Source organism: Pelodiscus sinensis, chromosome 29 (assembly GCF_049634645.1).
Source record: "Pelodiscus sinensis isolate JC-2024 chromosome 29, ASM4963464v1, whole genome shotgun sequence".
Classification (NCBI taxonomy): Eukaryota; Metazoa; Chordata; order Testudines; family Trionychidae; genus Pelodiscus; species Pelodiscus sinensis.
The window spans coordinates 518,226-540,234 of NC_134739.1; the positions used below are offsets into that span (position 1 = coordinate 518,226).

Below are 22,009 nucleotides of genomic sequence, written 5' to 3' on the forward strand. Positions count from 1 at the left end.
GGGACAGGTGTTGGTAGGGCAGGTGCCATCTGGGAAGGGGGAGGCACCAGGAGGGTGCAGGGGTGAGGGAAGGGGCAGGTGCCAGCGGGCTGTGGGGTGAAGTAGAAGGGCAGACACGGGGAGGGGAGGGGAGAACGGGCGGCAGAGGAGAGAGGCAGGGCAGGTGGGGAGAGGGAGGTGTTAGGAGAGGGGGTGGGGAGGGGGTGGGCACAAGAGGGAAGGGAAGGGCAGGCGCAGGGGTCAGAGCGGACGGGGAGGGGGCAGGTCCCAGGAGGGCAGAGGGGGGCGAGAAGGGCAGGAGCCAGGACAGCAGAGGGGGCGAGGGGCGGGTGGGAGACATGGCAGCAGAGGGGAGAGCGTTAGAAGCTATTTATTGACAACTATCCAAACTAGCACCCAGGCACTCAGTCTGGTGTCTGAGAGCCTGCTTGCACGCTTCGTGCGTGGGTGGGAAATCGCGGTGGTGCACATCCGCACGCGCCTTGGTGCACGGAACAGCATTTATTCCACCCATGGAAAAAATTAGAGGGACCATTGCTGGAGAGGAGCAGCAGGGGCCACTGGTCATGTGACTGCCCCCATGTGACTCCTCCCCAAACTTTCCTGGGGGAAGGCCCTGGCTCTTCCTGCCCCCAGTCCCCTCCCTGAGCTGTGCAGCCTGGGGCAGTAGTGGAGGGGGGTGGCAGCAGGGGTCAGCTGTCCCACCCTTGTCTGTGGGGGCAGGGGGAAGAGGAGTCCCCTGGCCCCATCGCTCCACTTCCTTCCCGTGGGGCAGAGCCGCCCCATCCCCCACCAATGGGGCAGGGAGCCAGGGGCACGGAGCAGCCTGGGTTGGGTCACTCCACTTCCCGCTGCTGGTGAGAGCAGGGAGGCCCGCCCCTGCAGCCTGCTCCGCCCCCCCAGGCTGTCGGTGGGGGAGGGGCCTCGGAGAAAGGGGTGTAACCCCCCACACTCACCAGTGGCAGGAAGTGGAGTGACAGGGTGGGCAGCTGGGTGAGTGTTTGGGGGTAACGCCTAATGCTGGGACATCCCCCCCAAAGTATGGGGCCCAGGGCAGCTGCCCCCTTGCCCCTCTCCCCACAGCGTTTGGGGGTATGTGATCTTCCCCCCTCCCCCAACATGGCCCCTAAGCACAGAAGTGAGGTGGCAAGACCATCCCATGCCGTCCTGCGCTGCTGCTGGCAGGCCTCTGCCTCCCGGCCAGCAGCCTCCAGCCGCCCAGCCCGAGCGCAGCAGAGCAGAAGGGAGGGGGCAGCACTGGCCCCCCCCGAACTCCTGTGTGGGTCAGCGCCCTCCGCTCACAGCCCCCAGCTGTTCCGTTTCCCTAGCGGAAACCGGGACATGGCCTGGCTGGTTTTACAATCCCTGGTGGTGAAAGTGACCAGACCTGGCCGTGAATGTGACAGGGCCCCGCCCGCAGGCACCAGCAGCCCGGCCCCTGCGGTACCCGCCCCGTTCCCGCTGTGCAGCCCGTGCCTGCTGGGACTGGTTTGCATTGCGAGTGGGAACCCCCAGCTCCTGGGAGCACCACCAGCCCCACGGCGCCGGAGGGACCGACCCCTCAGGCCATCCCCGGGGGGCTGAGCCAGACCCTGCCCTGGGGCATCCCTGCAGGCCGGCACAGACGCCAGGTGGCACAGGCGGCATTTGGTAAAATAAACTTTTATTGGCACTTCACAATATATTAGATCGATTTGCACAGGCCCTGGGCTCTAGGGCAGCCCCCCTTCCCCTCCCCCAAGCTGCTGGGCACGGCCACAGGCCCTGGGCTCTAGGGCAGCCCCCCCCCCAAGCTGCTGGGCACGGCAGCCACCCGCCCCGCTGCGACCAAGCCAAAGGCCCCTTCAGTGCAAGCGTCTCCGCCCCCAGCATGTGCAGCGAGCACTAAAGGGTTAACTGGAAAGCATGTGAGTGCGTGTGCTCTGCGGAGCGTGTGGCCCCTTTGCTGGGTCGGGGGGCCGTGTGAGTGCGTGTGCCAGTGCATTGGCATGTGCCCATCGGAGGGAGGCGAGTGTGGCCTCTGCACGTGTGTGTGTAGCCCCTCAGAGTAGCTGTGCACGTGACCACTGGCGTGTGGGTGGGCCCTTCAGCATGTGCGCTTCCCTGTGAGAATGTGGGCGCATGCACACGCTTGTGTGATGCACGAGAGGCAGGCAGCGTGTCCCCGCCCCCGCTGCAGGAACGCCCTCGCTGGCTAGTGGAAAGAGCCGCCCGTCCAGCCCCCTCGTCACACCTGGCGCTGGCCTGCCCCGAGTCCCTCCTCTGCCTGTTTCTGGAAGGGCGCTGGCACAGGCGCCGCCCGCGGCCCCCACAGCAGGAAGGTGCAGGTGAGAGGCACCACGTGCCCAGGGTAGGGCCGGCAAGGCCTCCCAGCCCCACAGACTCAGCATAGGGCCGCCCGGCCCCACAGACTCAGCATAGGGCCGCCTGGCACCACGCACCCAGGGTAGGGCCGGCAAGGCCACCCAGCCCCACAGACTCAGCATAGGGCCACCTGGCACCACGCACCCAGGGTAGGACCGGCAGGGCCGCCCGGCCCCACAGACTCAGCATAGGGCCGCCCGGCACCACAGACTCAGCATAGGGCCGCCTGGCCCCACAGACTCAGCATAGGGCCACCTGGCACCACGCACCCAGGGTAGGACCAGCAGGGCCACCCGGCCCCACAGACTCAGCATAGGGCCACCTGGCACCACGCACCCAGGGTAGGACCGGCAGGGCCACCCGGCCCCACAGACTCAGCATAGGGCCACCTGGCACCACGCACCCAGGGTAGGACCAGCAGGGCCACCCGGCCCCACAGACTCAGCATAGGGCCACCTGGCACCACGCACCCAGGGTAGGACCGGCAGGGCCGCCCGGCCCCACAGACTCAGCACAGGGCCACCTGGCACCACGCACCCAGGGTAGGACCGGCAGGGCCGCCCGGCCCCACAGACTCAGCACAGGGCCACCTGGCACCACGCACCCAGGGTAGGACCGGCAGGGCCGCCCGGCCCCACAGACTCAGCACAGGGCCACCTGGCACCACGCACCCAGGGTAGGACCGGCAGGGCCGCCCGGCCCCACAGACTCAGCACAGGGCCACCTGGCACCACGCACCCAGGGTAGGACCGGCAGGGCTGCCCGGCCCCACAGACTCAGCACAGGGCCACCTGGCACCACGCACCCAGCGTGGGACCGGCAGGGCGGCCCAGACTCGTGCCCCGCTGCGCGCAATGTCGAAGGGCTCCTGGCAGGCCCTGCCCGGGCGGTCCCTCGGCCGGGAGCTCTCACAGCTTCGTGGCTTGGACGTGCACGAAGAGCGTGGCCGGCGCCAGCGACGCCCCGTCCCGGGAGAGCAGGTGGACGTGGCGATACCCTGGGAGCAGAGGGAGGCAGCAGGTGAGGCAGGGACACAGCTCCCCCAGCCCTCCACCCCTGCAGGCAGAGCGTGGCTTGGCTCCCCACCCCCATGCACGCCTGGTATCTGCTATGGAAATGCAGCCACCGCGGGGGCGGGGGATAGAGGGGCCGGGCTGCCCAAGGAGAGCAGGAGGGAAGTGGGAGGGCAGGCCCTGTGGGCAGGCTCAGTGCTGGCAGGTGGGGCGTGGAGGCAAAGCAGGGCAGAGCAGACGCCCACCAGCGTCCCTACGCGCCGGGCGGCCCCTCACGAGAGATTCAGGTGCTGCCCAGCTGATCAGCAGAGCGCCCACTGGTCCCTGTGTTGTTTCTATGGGTGGTGCACACTGGCACATGCCTCCGTGCACAGAACAAAATTATTCCGCACATGGGTGGAAAGATGAGGGGCCATCGGCCGGGGTCCCCGGCCTGAAGTCAGGTGGCTGGCGAAGAAGGTGGCCGGCACTCTCTGCTCTGGGCCTGGCCACGTGCAGCAAGGGGGGTGTTCTGCGGTGCTGCGGGACAAGAGCGGATCACAGAGCCTGATGGAGCCAGGCCTGCAGCGGGAGTCACTGGGCCAGCGGGACTGATGCACCAGGGAGAGCCCTGCTGAGCTAGGGGGGTCCCCTCCAATGCCCCCCCCGTGCCTCGCAGCTCCCCCATGCAGGGTCCTTGGCAGCCTGCCGGGCACGGTGCTTCCTGCCCCAGCGCCCGGCCTGCCCCGCACCCACCTTCTCTCAGGCAGCTGAAGGGCAGGGTGAACTGCCCCACAAAGTCATTGCAGGAGGTGGTGTCATAATCTTCCACCACGAAGCGCACCAGGGCCAGCTCTGGCACCTGCAGCTGGAAGCTCAGCGTCTCCTCCCAGCGCGGGTTGAACCCTGGGGGGCGGGGGACAGGCAGGGTCACAGGCTGGGCCAGCTGCCCTGCGCCCCCTGCCCCCCCGAGCATCAGTCGCATGTGGCGCCACAGGGCTGCACCCTCGGGGGTCCTCAGGCTCCGTCACTGCAGGGGAGCTGCTAAGGCCCCAGGCCGGACTCCAGCTCCTTGCCCCACAGCGGCTTCTGAGAGAGCTGGGAGGACTCTTTCTACTCCCCCCCCCCTTAGATAATTATGGAATACAGCTGGGGGGGGGGTTCTCTGCCCCATGGGTGATTACTGCCTTGGAGCAGGAGGATTTCCAGCCCTGCTTTTCCCAGCTAAACACCCAGGTCCACTGGAATCCTGCCAGGCTCTTAGGCCCACAGGTGTCCTGTAGCAGGGAGTCCCACAGGTTAATCAGGCATTATTTTTATTTCTCAGGGGCAGGGTTCCCTGTAGGCTGGGGGCTTGGGCGGCCACTCAGGCGAAATTCAAGTGCAGCCCAGCCAATTAGAAAAGCGCCCACAGCTCGGTTTTGCTGTCTAGGGGTGGTGCACATCCGCACATGCCTTGGTGCACATAAGAAAATCCATTCTGCGTGGGGCTGGAAAAGACGAGAGGGACCATTGCTCAGGGGCAGGGGCTCCAGCTCACTAGCCAGCCCGAGACAGGTGGGCCCTTCCCTGCGCTCATGGGGCTATTGCCTACCCTGGGAGCAGGGGGGGCTGGGCACCCAACGACAGACCCAGCAGTGCACCGGGGCACTTCTGCACTAACCCTGTGTGTGCGAGTGCGAATGCGTGTGCGAATGTGTGTGCGTGTGCGAATGCGAGTGCGTGTGCGTGCGAGTGTGAATGCGTGTGCGAATGCACGCACGTGTTAGTTAAATCCTGCACTGGAGCTAGTGAGGCCCTAGAGAAGATTTTGGCTAATTTCTCTTCCCACCTCCTGCTCGGTCAGATTTAACAGCAGCTGGAGAACAGAAGAGCGACCAGGCCGGGGCAGACCAAAGGTCCACGTAGCCCCGTGTCCTGGCTGCCTACTGCGGCCAACACCAGCTGCCCTGGAGGGAGTGAACAGAACAGGGAACCAGCCAGTGATCCCTCCCCGTCACCCATTCCCAGCCCTGGCAAACAGGCTAGGGGTGCCATGCCAGCCTGGCTAATAGGTGGTTTAGGGCTGATGGACCTGTCCTCCATGAATGCATCCAGCTCTTTTGTGAAGTCCTACTCATCACCACATCCCCTGGCGAGGAGTTCCACAGGTTGACTGTGCGCCGAGTGAAGAAAAACTTCCTTTGGTTTGTTGTAAACCTGCTGCCTGCTGATTTCATTGGGTGACCCCTAGTTCTTGTGTTATGGGAACAAGTAAATAACTTTTCCTTAGTTACTTTCTCCACGCCAGGCACGATTTTATAGCCCTTGATCATAACCCCCCTAGTCGTCTGTCTTCTAAGCGAAAAGTCCCCGTCTTTGGAATCTCTTCAGAGGGACCATTTCAAACCCTCAGCACTGTGTGTGGTTGCCCTTTCCCAAGGCCAGTGTATCTTGTCTGAGAGGAGCCGGCCCCTCTGCGTGCAGCGTGCCGGCTGTGGGCGTGCCAGGGATTTCTACAGCGGCAGTAGGATGTTCTGTGTTCTCCTCGCCCCTGTCTAATGATTCCCAGCGCGGTGTTTGCTGGGTCAGCTGCTGCACAGGGAGTGGATGTTTTCAGAGACCCCTGACTCCGAGCCAGCTGGAAGCCCAGGCTGTCCAGGGGGCTGCCCTTGACCGAGCGATCCCCAGGGCCGTGGGGGGCAGCACAGCGGCTGACCAGGGCGGAGGAGCAGAGCCACGGCAGGGGCGGGTGCTGGATTCCGCTCTGGTCCCGGCCGGCCGGGGAACGGCCAGAGCCCCTTGGAGCCCGTGGGCTCCCCCGGCGGGCGCTCACCGTTGTTGAGCTTGTACTCGGTCTGCTGCTGGCTGCAGTCGGCCGGGACGCCGTGGATCTCCACGCGCACAAAGGGGTCCACGATGGAGCTTTTCTTCGGGTTCAGCTTGGGCAGCTGCTGGGCCGTGATCACCTGCAGGGAGGCGGGTGAGCGCGGGGGAGGGGGCCGCGCCGGGCTGTGCCACAGCTGTGGACTCCCCCACTGATCCCGGGATCCACGTGGCAGTCCCTGGGCCTGGCCCACTCTCCGGGGGCGGGAACAGGTGGGGATTGTGGCTGGGCCCTACCCGGGCCTTGAGCATTCCCAGCGCTGAGCCTGCTGGGACCATGGCCCCTCCCCTCCGCTCGCATGCGCCTCGCACCCCCCCGACACCTCCCGGTGCACCTCCTCGCACGCCCACAGCCCCTCCCCTCGCACGTGCCTCGCCCCCCCGGTGCACCCTCCTCGCACGTCCACGGCCCCTCTTGCACGCGCCTCACACCCCCCGACCCCTCCCGGTGCACCTCCTCGCATGTCCACGGCCCCTCCCCTCGCATGCGCCTCGCACCCCCCCGACCCCTCCCGGTGCACCTCGCACGCCCACAGCCCCTCCCCTTGCACGCGCCTCGCCCCCCCGGTGCACCCTCCTCGCACGTCCACGGCCCCTCCCCTTGCACGCGCCTCGCCCCCCCGGTGCACCCTCCTCGCACGTCCACGGCCCCTCTTGCACGCGCCTCACACCCCCCCGACCCCTCCCGGTGCACCTCCTCGCATGTCCACGGCCCCTCCCCTCGCATGCGCCTCGCACCCCCCCGACCCCTCCCGGTGCACCTCCTCGCACGCCCACAGCCCCTCCCCTCGCACGTGCCTCGCCCCCCCGGTGCACCCTCCTCGCACGTCCACGGCCCCTCTTGCACGCGCCTCACACCCCCCCGACCCCTCCCGGTGCACCTCCTCGCATGTCCACGGCCCCTCCCCTCGCATGCGCCTCGCACCCCCCCGACCCCTCCCGGTGCACCTCGCACGCCCACAGCCCCTCCCCTTGCACGCGCCTCGCCCCCCCGGTGCACCCTCCTCGCACGTCCACGGCCCCTCCCCTTGCACGTGCCTTGCACCCCCACAACCTCCCGGTCCACCTCCTCGCACGTCCACGGCCCCTCCCGTCGCACGCGCCTCGCACCCCCGACCCCTCCCGGTGCACCACCTCGCACGTCCATGGCCCCTCCCCTCGCATGCGCCTCGCATCCCCTGGTGCACCCTCCTCGCACGTGCCTCGCCCCCCCGGTGCACCCTCCTCGCACATCTACAGCCCCTCCTCTTGCACGTGCCTCGCACCCCCCGACCCCTCCCGGTGCACCTCCTCGCACGTCCACAGCCCCTCCCCTTGCACGTACCTCGCCCCCCGGTGCACCCTCCTCGCACGTCCACGGCCCCTCCCCTCGCACACGCCTCGCACCCCCCGACCCCTCCCGGTGCACCACCTCGCACATCCATGGCCCCTCCCCTCACATGCGCCTCGCATCCCCTGGTGCACCCTCCTCGCACGTGCCTCGCCCCCCCAGTGCACCCTCCTCGCATGTCCACGGCCCCTCCCCTCGCATGCGCCTCACATCCCCCGGTGCACCCTCCTCGCACGCCCACAGCCCCGCCCCTTGCATGTGCCTCGCCCCCCCAGTGCACCCTCCTCGCACGTCCACGTCCCCTCCCCTCGCACGCGCCTTGCACCCCCACGGCCCCCCTGGTGCACCTCCTCGCACGTCCACGGTCCCTCCCATCGCGTGCGCCTTGCATTCCCCCGGTGCACCCTCCTCGCACGCCCACAGCCCCTCCCCTCGCATGTGCCTCGCACCCTCGCCCCCCGGTGCACCCTGCTCGCACGTCCACGACCCCTCTCCTTGCACACGCCTTGCTTCCCCCCCCGGCCGCCCCGGTGCACCTTCCTCGCACGTCTACGGCCCCTCCCCTTGCACACTCCTTGCACACCCATTGCCCCCAATTGCTCCTTGCACACCCACAGCTCCCCTCACTCACTCCTCACACACCCACTCCCTCTCCCCTTGCATGCACCTCGCATCCCCACAGCCTTTCCTAGTGCACACTTCTCACACCTCCACAGCCCCCCCACACACCCACAGCCCCCTCACGCTCCTTGCACACCCAGCCCTCCCACTTGCTCCTCCCACACCCAATGCCGCTCCCTTTGCATGCTCCTCGCACCCCCACTGCTCCTCCCCTCCCATGCTCCTCACACCCCTAGAATTCCTCCTAGTGCACTTTCCTTACAACCCCTTCCCATGCATGTGCCTCGCATCCCTACAACTCCTCTTAGTGCACACTCCTTGCACCCTCACTGGCCCTCCCCTTGCACATTCCTTGCACCCCTAGAGCCCTTCCTAGCACGCACCCCCTGCCCCTCTCCTCACATCCCCACTGCGTCTCTCCTTGCACCCCCCAGCTCCACCCCTCGCACACTCACCCCCCCCCCAGCTGCGCACCCAGCCGCTCCACAGCTCTGTGCACCACGGGCCTGCGCACCTTGACCCGCAGCTGGGTGGGTCTGTGCCCGGGCCCGCACCCGGCCTCGGGGTCGAAGGAGGCCTGGCGGCTGCGCAGGAAGCTGGGCTTGAGAACGTAGCCGCAGCGCCCGTTGGCCAGGAACCGCCCGCGGTTCAGATCCATCTTCCAGCCGGGCGTCTGGAAGTTCAGCGCCACTAGGGGACAGAGAGCAGCGGGGTGATGGGCGGGGGAGGGGAGACAAGGGGGGGCTGGAGGTGCCAGGGATGCGGACGCTCCACGAAGGTACTTGGGTGTGGGTGGAGCTCAGTGGGGGGGGCGTAGGCACGTAGGGGTACAGACTCTGGGCAGGGTGTGGGGGGGTCTGGGCGGGGGTGCAGGCTGGAGGGGGCGTACGCACGTAGGGGTACAGACTCTGGGCGGGGTGTGGGGGGGTCTGGGTGGAGGTGCAGGCTGGGGGGGGCGTACGCACGTAGGGGTACAGACTCTGGGCAGGGTGTGGGGGGGTCTGGGCGGGGGGTGCAGGCTCGGGGGGGCGTACGCACGTAGGGGTACAGACTCTGGGCAGGGTGTGGGGGGGTCTGGGCGGGGGGTGCAGGCTCGGGGGGGCGTACGCACGTAGGGGTACAGACTCTGGGCAGGGTGTGGGAGGGGTCTGGGCGGGGGGTGCAGGCTCGGGGGGGCGTACGCACGTAGGGGTACAGACTCTGGGCAGGGTGTGGGGGGGTCTGGGCGGGGGGTGCAGGCTCGGGGGGGCGTACGCACGTAGGGGTACAGACTCTGGGCAGGGTGTGGGAGGGGTCTGGGCGGGGGGTGCAGGCTGGAGGGGGCGTACGCACGTAGGGGTACAGACTCTGGGCGGGGTGTGGGAGGGGTCTGGGCGGGGGGTGCAGGCTGGAGGGGGCGTACGCACGTAGGGGTACAGACTCTGGGCAGGGTGTGGGAGGGGTCTGGGCGGGGGGGTACAGGCTCGGGGGGGCGTACGCACGTAGGGGTACAGACTCTGGGCAGGGTGTGGGAGGGGTCTGGGCGGGGGGTGCAGGCTCGGGGGGGCGTACGCACGTAGGGGTACAGACTCTGGGCAGGGTGTGGGAGGGGTCTGGGCGGAGGTGCAGGCTGGAGGGGGCGTACGCACGTAGGGGTACAGACTCTGGGCAGGGTGTGGGAGGGGTCTGGGCGGAGGTGCAGGCTGGAGGGGGCGTACGCACGTAGGGGTACAGACTCTGGGCAGGGTGTGGGAGGGGTCTGGGCGGAGGTGCAGGCTGGAGGGGGCGTACGCACGTAGGGGTACAGACTCTGGGCAGGGTGTGGGAGGGGTCTGGGCGGGGGGTGCAGGCTCGGGGGGACGTACGCACGTAGGGGTACAGACTCTGGGCAGGGTGTGGGAGGGGTCTGGGCGGAGGTGCAGGCTGGAGGGGGCGTACGCACGTAGGGGTACAGACTCTGGGCAGGGTGTGGGAGGGGTCTGGGCGGGGGGTGCAGGCTCGGGGGGACGTACGCACGTAGGGGTACAGACTCTGGGCAGGGTGTGGGAGGGGTCTGGGCGGGGGGTGCAGGCTCGGGGGGGCGTACGCACGTAGGGGTACAGACTCTGGGCAGGGTATGGGAGGGGTCTGGGCAGGGGGTGCAGGCTGGGGGGGGCGTACGCACGTAGGGGTACAGACTCTGGGCGGGGTGTGGGAGGGGTCTGGGCGGAGGTGCAGGCTGGGGGGGTGTACGCACGTAGGGGTACAGACTCTGGGCAGGGTGTGGGAGGGGTCTGGGCGGGGGGTGCAGGCTCGGGGGGGCGTACGCACGTAGGGGTACAGACTCTGGGCGGGGTGTGGGAGGGGTCTGGGTGGAGGTGCAGGCTCGGGGGGGCGTACGCACATAGGGGTACAGACTCTGGGCGGGGTGTGGGAGGGGTCTGGGCGGGGGGTGCAGGCTCGGGGGGGCGTACGCACGTAGGGGTACAGACTCTGGGCAGGGTGTGGGAGGGGTCTGGGCGGGGGGGTGCAGGCTCGGGGGTGCGTACGCACGTAGGGGTACAGACTCGGGGCGGAGTGTGGGAGGGGTCTGGGCGGGGGTACAGGCTCGGGGCGGCGTAGGCACGTAGGGATACAGACTCTGGGCAGGGTGTGGGAGGGGTCTGGGCGGGGATGCAGGCTGGGGGGGGCGTACGCACGTAGGGGTACAGACTCTGGGCAGGGTGTGGGAGGGGTCTGGGCGGAGGTGCAGGCTCGGGGGGGGCGTACGCACGTAGGGGTACAGACTCTGGGCAGGGTGTGGGAGGGGTCTGGGCGGGGGGTGCAGGCTGGAGGGGGCGTACGCACGTAGGGGTACAGACTCTTAGCAGGGTGTGGGAGGGGTCTGGGCGGGGGGTGCAGGCTGGAGGGGGCGTACGCACGTAGGGGTACAGACTCTGAGCAGGGTGTGGGAGGGGTCTGGGCGGGGGGGTGCAGGCTCGGGGGGGCGTACGCACGTAGGGGTACAGACTCTGGGCAGGGTGTGGGAGGGGTCTGGGCGGGGGGGTGCAGGCTCGGGGGGGCGTACGCACGTAGGGGTACAGACTCTGGGCGGTGTGGGAGGGGTCTGGGCGGGGGGTGCAGGCTCGGGGGGGCGTACGCACGTAGGGGTACAGACTCTGGGCAGGGTGTGGGAGGGGTCTGGGCGGGGGGTGCAGGCTTGGGGGGGCGTACGCACGTAGGGGTGCAGACTCTGGGCGGGGTGTGGGAGGGGTCTGGGCGGGGGGTGCAGGCTCGGGGGGGCGTAGGCACGTGGGGTACAGACTCTGGGCGGTGTGGGAGGGGTCTGGGCGGGGGGTGCAGGCTGGGGGGGCGTACGCACGTAGGGGTACAGACTCTGGGCGGGGTGTGGGAGGGGTCTGGGCGGGGGGTGCAGGCTGGGGGGGCGTACGCACGTAGGGGTACAGACTCGGGGCAGGGTGTGGGAGGGGTCTGGGCGGGGGTGCAGGCTCGGGGGGGCGTACGCACGTAGGGGTACAGACTCGGGGCAGGGTGTGGGAGGGGTCTGGGCGGGGGGGTGCAGGCTCGGGGGGGCGTACGCATGTAGGGGTACAGACTCTGGGCGGGGTGTGGGAGGGGTCTGGGCGGGGGGTGCAGGCTCGGGGGGGCGTACGCACGTAGGGGTACAGACTCTGGGCGGGGTGTGGGAGGGTTCTGGGCGGGGGTGCAGGCTGGAGGGGGCGTACGCACGTAGGGGTACAGACTCTGGGCAGGGTGTGGGAGGGGTCTGGGCGGGGGTGCAGGCTGGGGGGGCGTACGCACGTAGGGGTACAGACTCTGGGCAGGGTGTGGGAGGGGTCTGGGCGGGGGGTGCAGGCTCGGGGGGGCGTACGCATGTAGGGGTACAGACTCTGGGCGGGGTGTGGGAGGGGTCTGGGCGGGGGGTGCAGGCTCGGGGGGGCGTACGCACGTAGGGGTACAGACTCTGGGCGGGGTGTGGGAGGGGTCTGGGCGGGGGGTGCAGGCTCGGGGGGGCGTACGCACGTAGGGGTACAGACTCTGGGCAGGGTGTGGGAGGGGTCTGGGCGGGGGTGCAGGCTGGGGGGGGCGTACGCACGTAGGGGTACAGACTCTGGGCAGGGTGTGGGAGGGGTCTGGGCGGGGGGTGCAGGCTGGGGGGGGCGTACGCACGTAGGGGTACAGACTCTGGGCAGGGTGTGGGAGGGTTCTGGGCGGGGGTGCCGGCTGGGGGGGCGTAGGCACGTAGGGGTACAGACTCTGGGCGGGGTGTGGGAGGGTTCTGGGCGGGGGTGCCGGCTGGGGGGGCGTAGGCACGTAGGGGTACAGACTCTGGGCGAGTCAGGGTGTGGGAGGGGTCTGGGCAGAGGTGCAGGCTCGGGGGGGGCGTACGCACGTAGGGGTACAGACTCTGGGCGAGTCAGGGTGTGGGAGGGGTCTGGGCAGAGGTGCAGGCTCAGGGGGGTGCAGTCAGCTCCCAGGAGCAGCTGGCGTGTCCCTGGGCTCCGAGGCGGGGGCCAGGGGCTCCGTGCTCGGCCTCTGGCACTCGGGGGCAGCACACGGAGCCCCCAGCCTGGCACCGAGGGGCGAGTGCCAGTTCGGAGCCGGGCACGAGGCCCCTTGGTTCTGCTGCGCCGCCGACCAGGCGGCCAAACAGTTAGTGGCCCGGAGAGCAGCCGCCAGGGTCCCCTTTTGGCCGGGCGTTCGGCTGGAGAACCAGACCCCGGGCAACCTGCGGCCGAGGCGCCGCGCCCAACAGATGCCCCGTGAGCCCCCGGGCCGGTGACTGGATCCGCACAGAGGCCATGGCGGGAGGGCTGGAGCAGCACCCGGCCCCCAGCCCCGCGGGGCAGGCAGACTGGGCAAGTGGGAGGCCCTCAGGGACACTGGCCAGCAAGGAGCCATAAGAACCAGCAGGGGGCGCCCAGAGCCCACAGGAATAGAACCCCCTCCTCCAAAGCAGGCCAGCGGCACTGAGGGGAAACTGAGGCACGGCGCAGGCTGCCCCGCCCTGTCTCACCGAGCTGGCAGCCGACGTTCCACATCTCCTGGGGGTTGTAGTTGGACGAGTTCATCTTCAGCCCCATGGGGTAGATGCGGCTCAGGTGCCGGGCGTTGTACCGGACCAGGCCGCTCCCTGCAGCAGGGCACAGCAGCTGCTGTCAGCGCGGCCGCCGGAGCCCGTGTGGCGCCTGGGCTGCTGGCCAGTGATCTCCTTGGGGGGGCCCGGCTGGGCCGTGTCTGCCGCCCTGGCCCGCCCCCCCGGCTGCCCCTGCAGCCCAGCCCAGGGTGTTCAGGGCCCCACGCTCAGGAGCAGGGTCTCCCCAGGTCTCACGGCTCAGAGCACGGGGCTGACAAGCCGCAGGGAAGAGCCGAGTCCCCCCGTCACGCCCAGCAGGCAGCCGAGCCCCTGCCCCGACAGCAGGAAGCCTGCCAGGTCCGGGGGTCCCAGCCCTGTCTGGCCCCAGCTCTGTGCAGCCAGGTCCCCCCGTCAGTCCCGGATCTCCCATCAGCTCAGCCCCAGGCCAGCTGCTCCATGGGCAGAGCCAGAGCCCTGCAGCCCACCCAGCCAAGCCCCAGGCCTGCTGTGTCCCGGGGGCCCCAAGGCCGGGGGAGCCCAGCCTGTCTCCCGGTACCTGACTCCTTAATGAGCGTCCTGGCCGCCCTCTCGCTGAAGGAGGACATGTGGCAGGGCAGCTGGCTCCGCAGCGCCTCCTCCAGGCCCCGGAAGGGCACGGCCTGGCAGTACACGACCAGGGCGGAGAGCTCCGGCGAGATCTGGGGGAGCAGGCACAGCGGGGGGGTCGCGGCTGCAGCCCGGGACCTTTCCACCCTTCGGGGGCCGGGGCACTTGCTCGGCTCGGCCCCGCCCCGCCCCGGTCCCGCGAGGGGCTCAGAGCCAGGCCCTCGGCCCCGGCCCCAGCATGCCAAGGACACGGGCTGCCGGGTGAGGCAGCGGCCTTAGTCCTGAGACGCCTGCTGGGGCCAGCGGGGGATCCAGCCACCCGGCCAGGCTGGCCACAGAGCCCCCCCCCCATCGGCCGTGTCCGATCTCTCTGTGCGGCGGGAAGGGAGACCTGGGCCCGGCTTGCTCCAGCAGCAGCATCTGCCACGCAAGGGGGCAGCCACGAGGTCTGGGGCCCAGCCCTGCCCCCGGCCCACAAGGGGCTGGTCCTGCTCCTCCTCACCCTCCTGCCGGCTCTCCGCAGCATCCTCTCCTCCTCCTCCTCCTCCTCCTCCTCCTCCCCATTGCTCTCCAAGAGGACGCTCGAGTTCTTGGGGTCACACTCCAGGTCCGGCAGCTTCTTCCCTTTCACCAGGATCTTGCCTTTCAGTTGCTGCACAAGAGGAAAGCCCATGTCTCAGACTGGTGGGGGGACCCCACCCTGCCCAACATCCTGCTGCAGAGAGTCCCACAGGGTAACGGTGTCTCTCCCCCTCCACCTGATGTGCTCCAGTAGGACCCCGCTCTCGCCCTCTGGCAATGGCCAAGGGGCTTTCTGCCCCACCCTGGGTGCACGGGGATGGAGGGAGGCGAGGCCCAGGGGCGTCCATACGATGAATCCATGAAGCTAGGGGCTTTGGGCCTCCTCTCAGCTCACCCCCCAGGGACCCTCCCCTCCAGCGGGAGGCCCAGAGCGTTACCTCCGGGGACGGGAGCTCCGTGGGGCTCAGCCCATCCAGCGGCTGGGTCAGCAGCATGTCCCCCAAGATGGCTCTCATGTGCCGCGCCATGGTGGCCTGCTGCTCCGGCCCGCAGTGGTTCTCCAGGGACAGGATCACGGGGTACGCGGAGTGCTGGGGAGACGGGGGGTGAGGGACAGCGCCATGGGGGGCACTTCCTGCTCCAGCCCAGGCAGCCCCACCCGCCGCGCGGGGCTCACCTGGAAGGCGTAGGCCCGGATGCTCTCGATGGCGTCGCGGAAGAGGATCTTGGAGGTGAGGGTGTGGCCGTGGTAGATGATCGGCTCCCCGTTCGGGCCCTCCCAGCAGTCCAGCTCCACACAGCGGCAGCCCTCCGTGAACGCCCTGCCGGGGGGTCGGCTCAGCCGGGGGCCACCACGGCACCCTGCCCCCCCCGACCCCCAATCCCCTCTGGCAGCCCTCCGTGAACGCCCTGCCGGGGGGTCAGCTCAGCCGGGGGCCAGCACGGCACCCTGCCCCCCCCCGACCTCCAATCCCCTCTGGCAGCCCTCCGTGAACGCCCTGCCGGGGGGTCAGCTCAGCCGGGGGCCAGCACGGCACCCTGCCCCCCCAGACCCCCAATCCCCTCTGGCAGCCCTCCGTGAACGCCCTGCCGGGGGGTCAGCTCAGCCGGGGGCCAGCACGGCACCCTGCCCCCCCCAGGCCCCCAATCCCCTCTGGCAGCCCTCCGTGAACGCCCTGCCGGGGGGTCAGCTCAGCCGGGGGCCAGCACGGCACCCTGCCCCCCCCGACCCCCAATCCCCTCTGGCAGCCCTCCGTGAACGCCCTGCCGGGGGGTCAGCTCAGCCGGGGGCCGGCACGGCACCCTGCCCCCCCAGACCCCCAATCCCCTCTGGCAGCCCTCCGTGAACGCCCTGCCAGGGGGTCGGCTCAGCCGGGGGTCAGCACGGCGCCCTGCCCCCCCCCCCCGACCCCCAATCCCCTCTGGCAGCCCTCCGTGAACGCCCTGCCAGGGGGTCGGCTCAGCCGGGGGCCAGCACGGCACCCTGCCCCCCCCAGGCCCCCAATCCCCTCTGGCTGCCCTCCGTGAACGCCCTGCCGGGGGGTCAGCTCAGCCGGGGGCCAGCACGGCACCTTGCCCCCCCCCAGGCTCCCAATCCCCTCTGGCAGCCCTCCGTGAACGCCCTGCCGGGGGGTCAGCTCAGCCGGGGGCCAGCACGGCACCTTGCCCCCCCCCAGGCCCCCAATCCCCTCTGGCAGCCCTCCGTGAACGCCCTGCCGGGGGGTCAGCTCAGCCGGGGGCCGGCACGGCACCCTGCCCCCCCAGACCCCCAATCCCCTCTGGCAGCCCTCCGTGAACGCCCTGCCAGGGGGTCGGCTCAGCCGGGGGTCAGCACGGCGCCCTGCCCCCCCCCCCCGACCCCCAATCCCCTCTGGCAGCCCTCCGTGAACGCCCTGCCGGGGGGTCGGCTCAGCCGGGGGCCAGAACAGCACCCTGCCCCCCCCAGTCTCCCAATCCCCTCTGGCAGCCCTCCGTGAACGCCCTGCCGGGGGGGTCGACTCAGCCGGGGGCCAGAACAGCACCCTGCCCCCCCCAGGCTCCCAATCCCCTCTGGCAGCCCTCCGTGAACACCCTGCCGGGGGGTCGGCTCAGCCGGGGGTCAGCACGGCGCCCTGCCCCCCCCCGACCCCCAATCCCCTCTGGCAGCCCTCCGTGAACGCCCTGCCGGGGGGGTTGGCTCAGCCAGGGGCCAGCACGGCACCCTGCCCCCATGCGTCCCCTGGACTCCCGACCCCCTCCGGCAGCCTGGCGCCCCCGGGCCAGTGCGGCATAGGGCTCACGCCGAGCAAGGGAGGGGTCTGACCCTCCACTAACCCAGCTTCGCGCTGCCGGGAACCTGGTGCGGGACGCAGCTCCGAGTCTGAACGAGCGGATGCAGCCGGGGGGGAGGTGGAGGGGGGGGTCCAGTGGGGAGACGGGACTGAACCAGGAGGCCTGGGAGCCCAGGGGAGGTGCAGGCCAGATCGGGGGGCCTGCCCGGAGAAAGAGCTGGCGGAGGGGAGCCTAGCCCTGCCCCGGGGCCTTGTCTTGGGGTCCGACCAACGGCAAGCCCTGGAGCAACTCAGCGCAGGGCGAGAGTGGGCTCCTAATGGCGCATGTCAGGGAAGGAGGTGCAGGGGGAGGGAAGGGGAGGGGCAGGGAGAGTGTTACCCCGTGGAACTCACTGCAGCAGGATGTTAGTGGAGTGAATCCAGGGGTAACTAATTTTTAAATCTCCCTGGTACGGGGGCTCGCTCTGAGCCCTTTAATGGGTGGGGCCTTGGGTAGAGGGGCAGGGGCTGGGCCCACCTCCTCTAGCCAGGCCTTCCGCACGGCACGGTGCGTCCCCCCCTAGCTCTGGCTGGGACTCTGCCGGTTGCCATGGTAACCCCAGCCAGCAGCCCACTGGGCCCTTTCAAATTGCCAGGCCCCAGGACAGCTGCCCCTTTGGCCCCGCCCGTTGGCAGCCCAGCGCCCCACCAGCGGCCCTGCTGGTGGGATCCAGCACTGGTATGAGGTCTCTGCCCTCTCGCCCCATCAGTGGTCCAGGGGTTGTCAGCTGTGTCTGGGCCGGTAGAGGCGGCCATTTCTTGCCGGTACCCCACCACTTCTTACTGGTACCCCACCTTCTTATCTGTACTCCACCACTTCTTGCTGGTACCCCACCACTTCTTACCAGTACCCCACCTTCTTACTGGTACCCCACCACTTCTTACCGGTACCCCACCTTCTTATCTGTACTCCACCACTTCTTGCTGGTACCCCACTTCTTGCCGGTACCCCATCACTTTGCCCCAAACCCTCCTCCCCTGGTGCCGGGGCTGACACAGCAGGATTCTAGGGGAGCCGGGGAGCCCTCCCCCTCGGCCCCAAATCTCCCAGGTGCCGCCTGGCGCCCCAAGTCTGGAGCTCCCTCTGTGCCGCTGCACAGCTCCCGTCCCCTGGGATCTGCAGCGGGCACCTGCCAAGCTGCGCTCGTGCTGCATTCAGGCCCCAGCCCGCAGGCGGCCGCTCTTGCTGGGAGGCCAGTGACTCGGCGCCTGGGCACACGCCGCCTCCTGCCAGCCCACGGAGACGCCGGCTCCCCTGGCCCGGGGTGGCCCTTACCGGATGTAGGCCTCCGTGCTGCTGGGCCCCCCGATCTGACTGTCCGTCAGGTAGGTGTTGTGGGAGGCGGAGATGAAGTAGTGGCAGAGGGGCTGGCTCATGTCCTGGCAGACCTGGGTGTGCTCCCGGGCCAGGATGTCGCCAGCCGCAGACAGCAGGTACATGGTGAACCCGTCCAGCGTCAGGAAGTCGTGCTGTCTGGCTGCCGGGACACGTTGCCAGGGCACGTTAGGGTGGGCCGGGGTCAGTGGGGCCACGCTGGGAGCATCAGCCTGGCATGGCCCCTCACCCCATGGGAGCCCTCAGGGGTAGCAAGCCTAGGGGTTAGAGTCTGGGAGCCCTGATTTGAGCCTTGCTAGGAAAGGGATGGGGGGGGGGGGCTAATGCCGGGCCGGGGTGGCAGGAATCCGGGGCCCAAGCCCAGCTTTATAAGGGTCTGTACCAGCTACAGCTTGGCACTAGGACTCAGGACACCTGCCGCAGTCTCACTGTGTAGCCTTGGACATGTCCCCTCCCCCATGCTGTGCCTCAGTTTCCCCTCATGTATGGCATTCCAGAGCGCCTGGGCATGAGCTCGGGCTGGGCGGGACGTGGGTCAGCCTGTGAGTGTCTAGTGCCCCAGTCAGAGCTGACCCCGGCAGCCTCTGCCCAGCCAGAGTTCGCAGCCCCGGCAGAGGGGTGCTAATGCTGCTGGGGTGCCAGCAAGAGGGAGGCAGCCTGAGGCATTTCCCCGCCCCGGGCTCAGGCCACTCCCTGCTGGCTCGTTAGCCGTTTGCAGCCACCGGGCGCCCAGGCAGACGGAGTCCGGGGCCCTCGGGTGGGGCAGGAAGAGAAATGCTGCCAAGCCACATGCAAACTCTCGGCAGCTCTCCTAACCGCGGCGGTGACCGCAGCTTTACCCCGCAAACCGCTGCACAGCGGGGCCTGTGGACGCTCCCTGGCTGGCCCCAGCTGGATACAGGCTGCCGGGGGGCCAGATCTGGGCCTACAGCCCAGCGCAGCGGAGCTCCCTGCTGGGAAACCCAGAGCCAACCCCACCAGCGCACCAGGTGCCTCGCCAGGACGGCCGCACACGGAGAAGACAAAGGTGGGATAAGCCACAGTCGGCCTTGGCACAGTGGGACTGAATCGCAGGGCCTCAGAATCCCCAGAACAGCGAAGCAGATGACAGATGGGGAAACTGAGGCACAGACCAAGGCCCAACTTGCCCCAGCTCTTGCAGCGAGTCAGTGGCAGGGACAGGGTCAGGGCCAAGATCCACAAGGCTGACTGCCCATTCCCCTGTTATAACCACCAGAGCATCCCCCCTTGAACCAGCGAAAGATCCCACGTGCCCCACCTGCTGCCCTACCCACTGGGCATGACCGTGTCTGGACTGGTTAATCCAGAGCAGCAATGGAGGGTGGGAGAGGCCAGGGTGCGGGGCTGGACGGGGCCCAGTGGCCGGGGGCCAGACGGGCCCCGAGGGAGCCAGATGCTGCTGGGAATCTAGGGGCCCAGGCTGATGCACCCCGCATTTGCAGCAGGCTCTGCCAGCAGGGGGCAGCAGGCGTACCCCATGTGTGGAGCAGGCTCTGCCAGCAGGGGGCAGCGGGGCGCACCCCCATGTGCGGAGCAGGCTCTGCCAGCAGGGGGCAGCGGGGCGCACCCCCATGTGCGGAGCAGGCTCTGCCAGCAGGGGGCAGCGGGGCGCACCCCCATGTGCGGAGCAGGCTCTGCCAGCAGGGGGCGGTGGGGCGCACCCCATGTGTGAAGCAGGCCCTGCCAGCATGGGGTGGCAAATGCACCCCATGTGCAGAGCAGGCCCTGCCAGCAGGGGGCAGCGGGGCGCACCCCCATGTGCGGAGCAGGCTCTGCCAGCAGGGGGCGGTGGGGCGCACCCCGTGTGCGGAGCAGGCTCTGCCAGCAGGGGGCGGTGGGGCGCACCCCATGTGTGAAGCAGGCCCTGCCAGCAGGGGGCAGCGGGGCGCACCCCCATGTGCGGAGCAGGCTCTGCCAGCAGGGGGCGGTGGGGTGCACCCCCATGTGCGGAGCAGGCTCTGCCAGCAGGGGGCGGTGGGGCGCACCCCATGTGCGGAGCAGGCTCTGCCAGCAGGGGGCAGCGGGGCGCACCCCCATGTGTGAAGCAGGCTCTGCCAGCAGGGGGCAGCGGGGCGCACCCCCGTGTGTGGAGCAGGCTCTGCCAGCAGGGGGCGGTGGGGCGCACCCCATGTGTGGAGCAGGCTCTGCCAGCAGGGGGCGGTGGGGCGCACCCCGTGTGTGGAGCAGGCTCTGCCAGCAGGGGGCGGTGGGGCGCACCCCATGTGTGGAGCAGGCTCTGCCAGCAGGGGGCGGTGGGGCGCACCCCGTGTGTGGAGCAGGCTCTGCCAGCAGGGGGCAGCGGGGCGCACCCCGAGGTGCTGGGCTGGGGTCCTGGCAGGTCCCTACCTCTCTCGCAGAGCTCGTAGGTCTGGATGATCTGCTTGGCGTGGGCCAGCCCAGCCTCCTCGCCCTGGTCCCGCAGGAACTCGGCCAGCTCCTGGGCCGACAGCACGCGGTCCTCCCCCGAGTAGCGGCGGAACAGCTCCTCCAGCTCGGGCCTCCGCATCAGCCGCCTGCAGAAGGCCTCCAGCTCGTGCTCCTCCAGCCGGCCGTTGCTGGACTTGTCGCACTCCTGGGGGGAGGCCAGGCTGAGACGCTGCCAGCTGGGCCCCGACCCCCCCTCCTGCCCCCAGCCTGGGCCGCTCCTGCGGCGGGGGGAGAGCTCCACGCCCTGGGGGAGGCGCCCGGCGGGTCGCAGCCGCGCCCCAGTGTCCAAGCCCTTGCGGTTACGGTCACAGCCCTGGGACACAGAACAGCCCTCCCCCCACAGTGCAGAGGGGAAACTGAGGCACAAGTGGTACATGACTGCGCAGGGTCCAGCTAACACCTTCCGACCGGCCCATCCTTCCTCTGCCTGCTCACCAGGCCCACACCCCTAGGGCCGTAGCGTCTGACCCTCCAGCCTCCACGGGGCCATCTGCCCCTCCCCCCCGCTGCCAAGGGCAGCCCCCCCAGGGCCTGATCCAATGCCCTCCATGCTCTTCTATGGACTAGGCAGGCCCTGGGCCATGCCCCAAGGGCGGGAGCCCGGTGCCCACAGTGGGAGTGGGGCCATGGGCACCGCTGGGCACCACTAGGCACCGCTGCCTTTCTACAATGCAGGGGAGCCAGCCCAGGCCCCCGCACCAGGGACATGCCCAGGGCAGCAGCACAAGAGGCTCTGCTGGCAGGGGGGTGCCGGGAGTCAGGCAGGCTGCGGGCACTGGCAGAGCTGGGCAGGGCGGGGAGCGGCCAGGGGGCTGCAAGCCAGAACAGTTGGGCTGGTCCTGCCTCGGGCAGGGGCCGGATGTGACGACTCCCGAGGGCTCTGCCCGCCCGGGGGTTCTAGGATATGCCCGGGCGGCACGGCCAGGCCCTGCCCACCGCCCAATCGGCACAAACAGGCAAGGGGCACGGCCCAGCTGCACCCAGCCGCCTGCCGCGCTCCTGGGCCCCGCCTTCCCGCAGTGCCGGGGATGGGCTGGGTCCTTCCAGCCCCGGGCTCCCAGGGTGGGTGAGGAGGCGCCAGGCGCCCCAGGCATGCGGGTCGCCCAGTCTAACCTGCCTGCTGGCTGGCAGAGGGGGCGCGGCACCGGCCCCACCCGCCTGCCTCCTTCAGCCCGCCCCAGGAGGAGCCGAGCGCTGAGAGCCGGGACACCGGGTTCCCTGCTGGCCCAGGAGCCCGGCTCGGGGGAGTCACACGCCCAATGCACGTGGGCGCCGGGGACTGCAAGGGGGTGCGGGGGCCATGGGAGGGGGGTTGGAGGCCATGGGGGACTTCGGGGGCCATGGGAGAGTTTGGGGACCATGGGGGAGTTCGGGGGCTGCAAGGGGGGGGGGTTGGAGGCCATGGGGGACTTCGGGGGCCGTGGGAGGGTTCAGGGGCTGTGGGGGGAGGTTCGGGGGCCACAGGAGGGTTCAGGGACCGCGGGAAGGTTTGGGGGCTGTGGGGGAGGGCTCAGGGGTTGCAGGGGGGGCTGCAGGGGGGTCTCGGGGACCATGGGAGTGTTTGGGGCCTGCGGGGAGGTT

At 69.6% G+C, this 22,009-nt stretch overlaps 1 protein-coding gene across 6 annotated transcripts in view; it reads right to left on the bottom strand.

Moving 5' to 3' along the window:
• Window positions 1-243: 243 nt before the first annotated feature.
• PLCD3 (phospholipase C delta 3) overlaps window positions 244-22,009 on the bottom strand; it is a 50,173-nt gene continuing 28,407 nt past the window's right edge. For 2 of the 6 annotated variants that reach the window (XM_075911418.1, XM_075911416.1), the window contains exons 5-15: window positions 20,348-20,573; window positions 17,921-18,122; window positions 15,012-15,156; window positions 14,773-14,925; window positions 14,316-14,465; window positions 13,764-13,905; window positions 13,148-13,264; window positions 8,687-8,862; window positions 6,172-6,304; window positions 4,113-4,262; window positions 246-3,361 (exon numbers count right to left, since the gene is read on the bottom strand). In XM_075911418.1, coding sequence (XP_075767533.1) covers window positions 3,273-3,361; window positions 4,113-4,262; window positions 6,172-6,304; window positions 8,687-8,862; window positions 13,148-13,264; window positions 13,764-13,905; window positions 14,316-14,465; window positions 14,773-14,925; window positions 15,012-15,156; window positions 17,921-18,122; window positions 20,348-20,573 — 1,683 coding nt within the window. In that variant the 3' untranslated portion in view covers window positions 246-3,272. Of the gene's footprint in view, window positions 3,362-4,112; window positions 4,263-6,171; window positions 6,305-8,686; window positions 8,863-13,147; window positions 13,265-13,763; window positions 13,906-14,315; window positions 14,466-14,772; window positions 14,926-15,011; window positions 15,157-17,920; window positions 18,123-20,347; window positions 20,574-22,009 lie in introns of all 6 variants that reach the window. The other 4 variants (XR_012898040.1, XR_012898041.1, XM_075911417.1 and 1 more) reach the window with 4 other exon arrangements.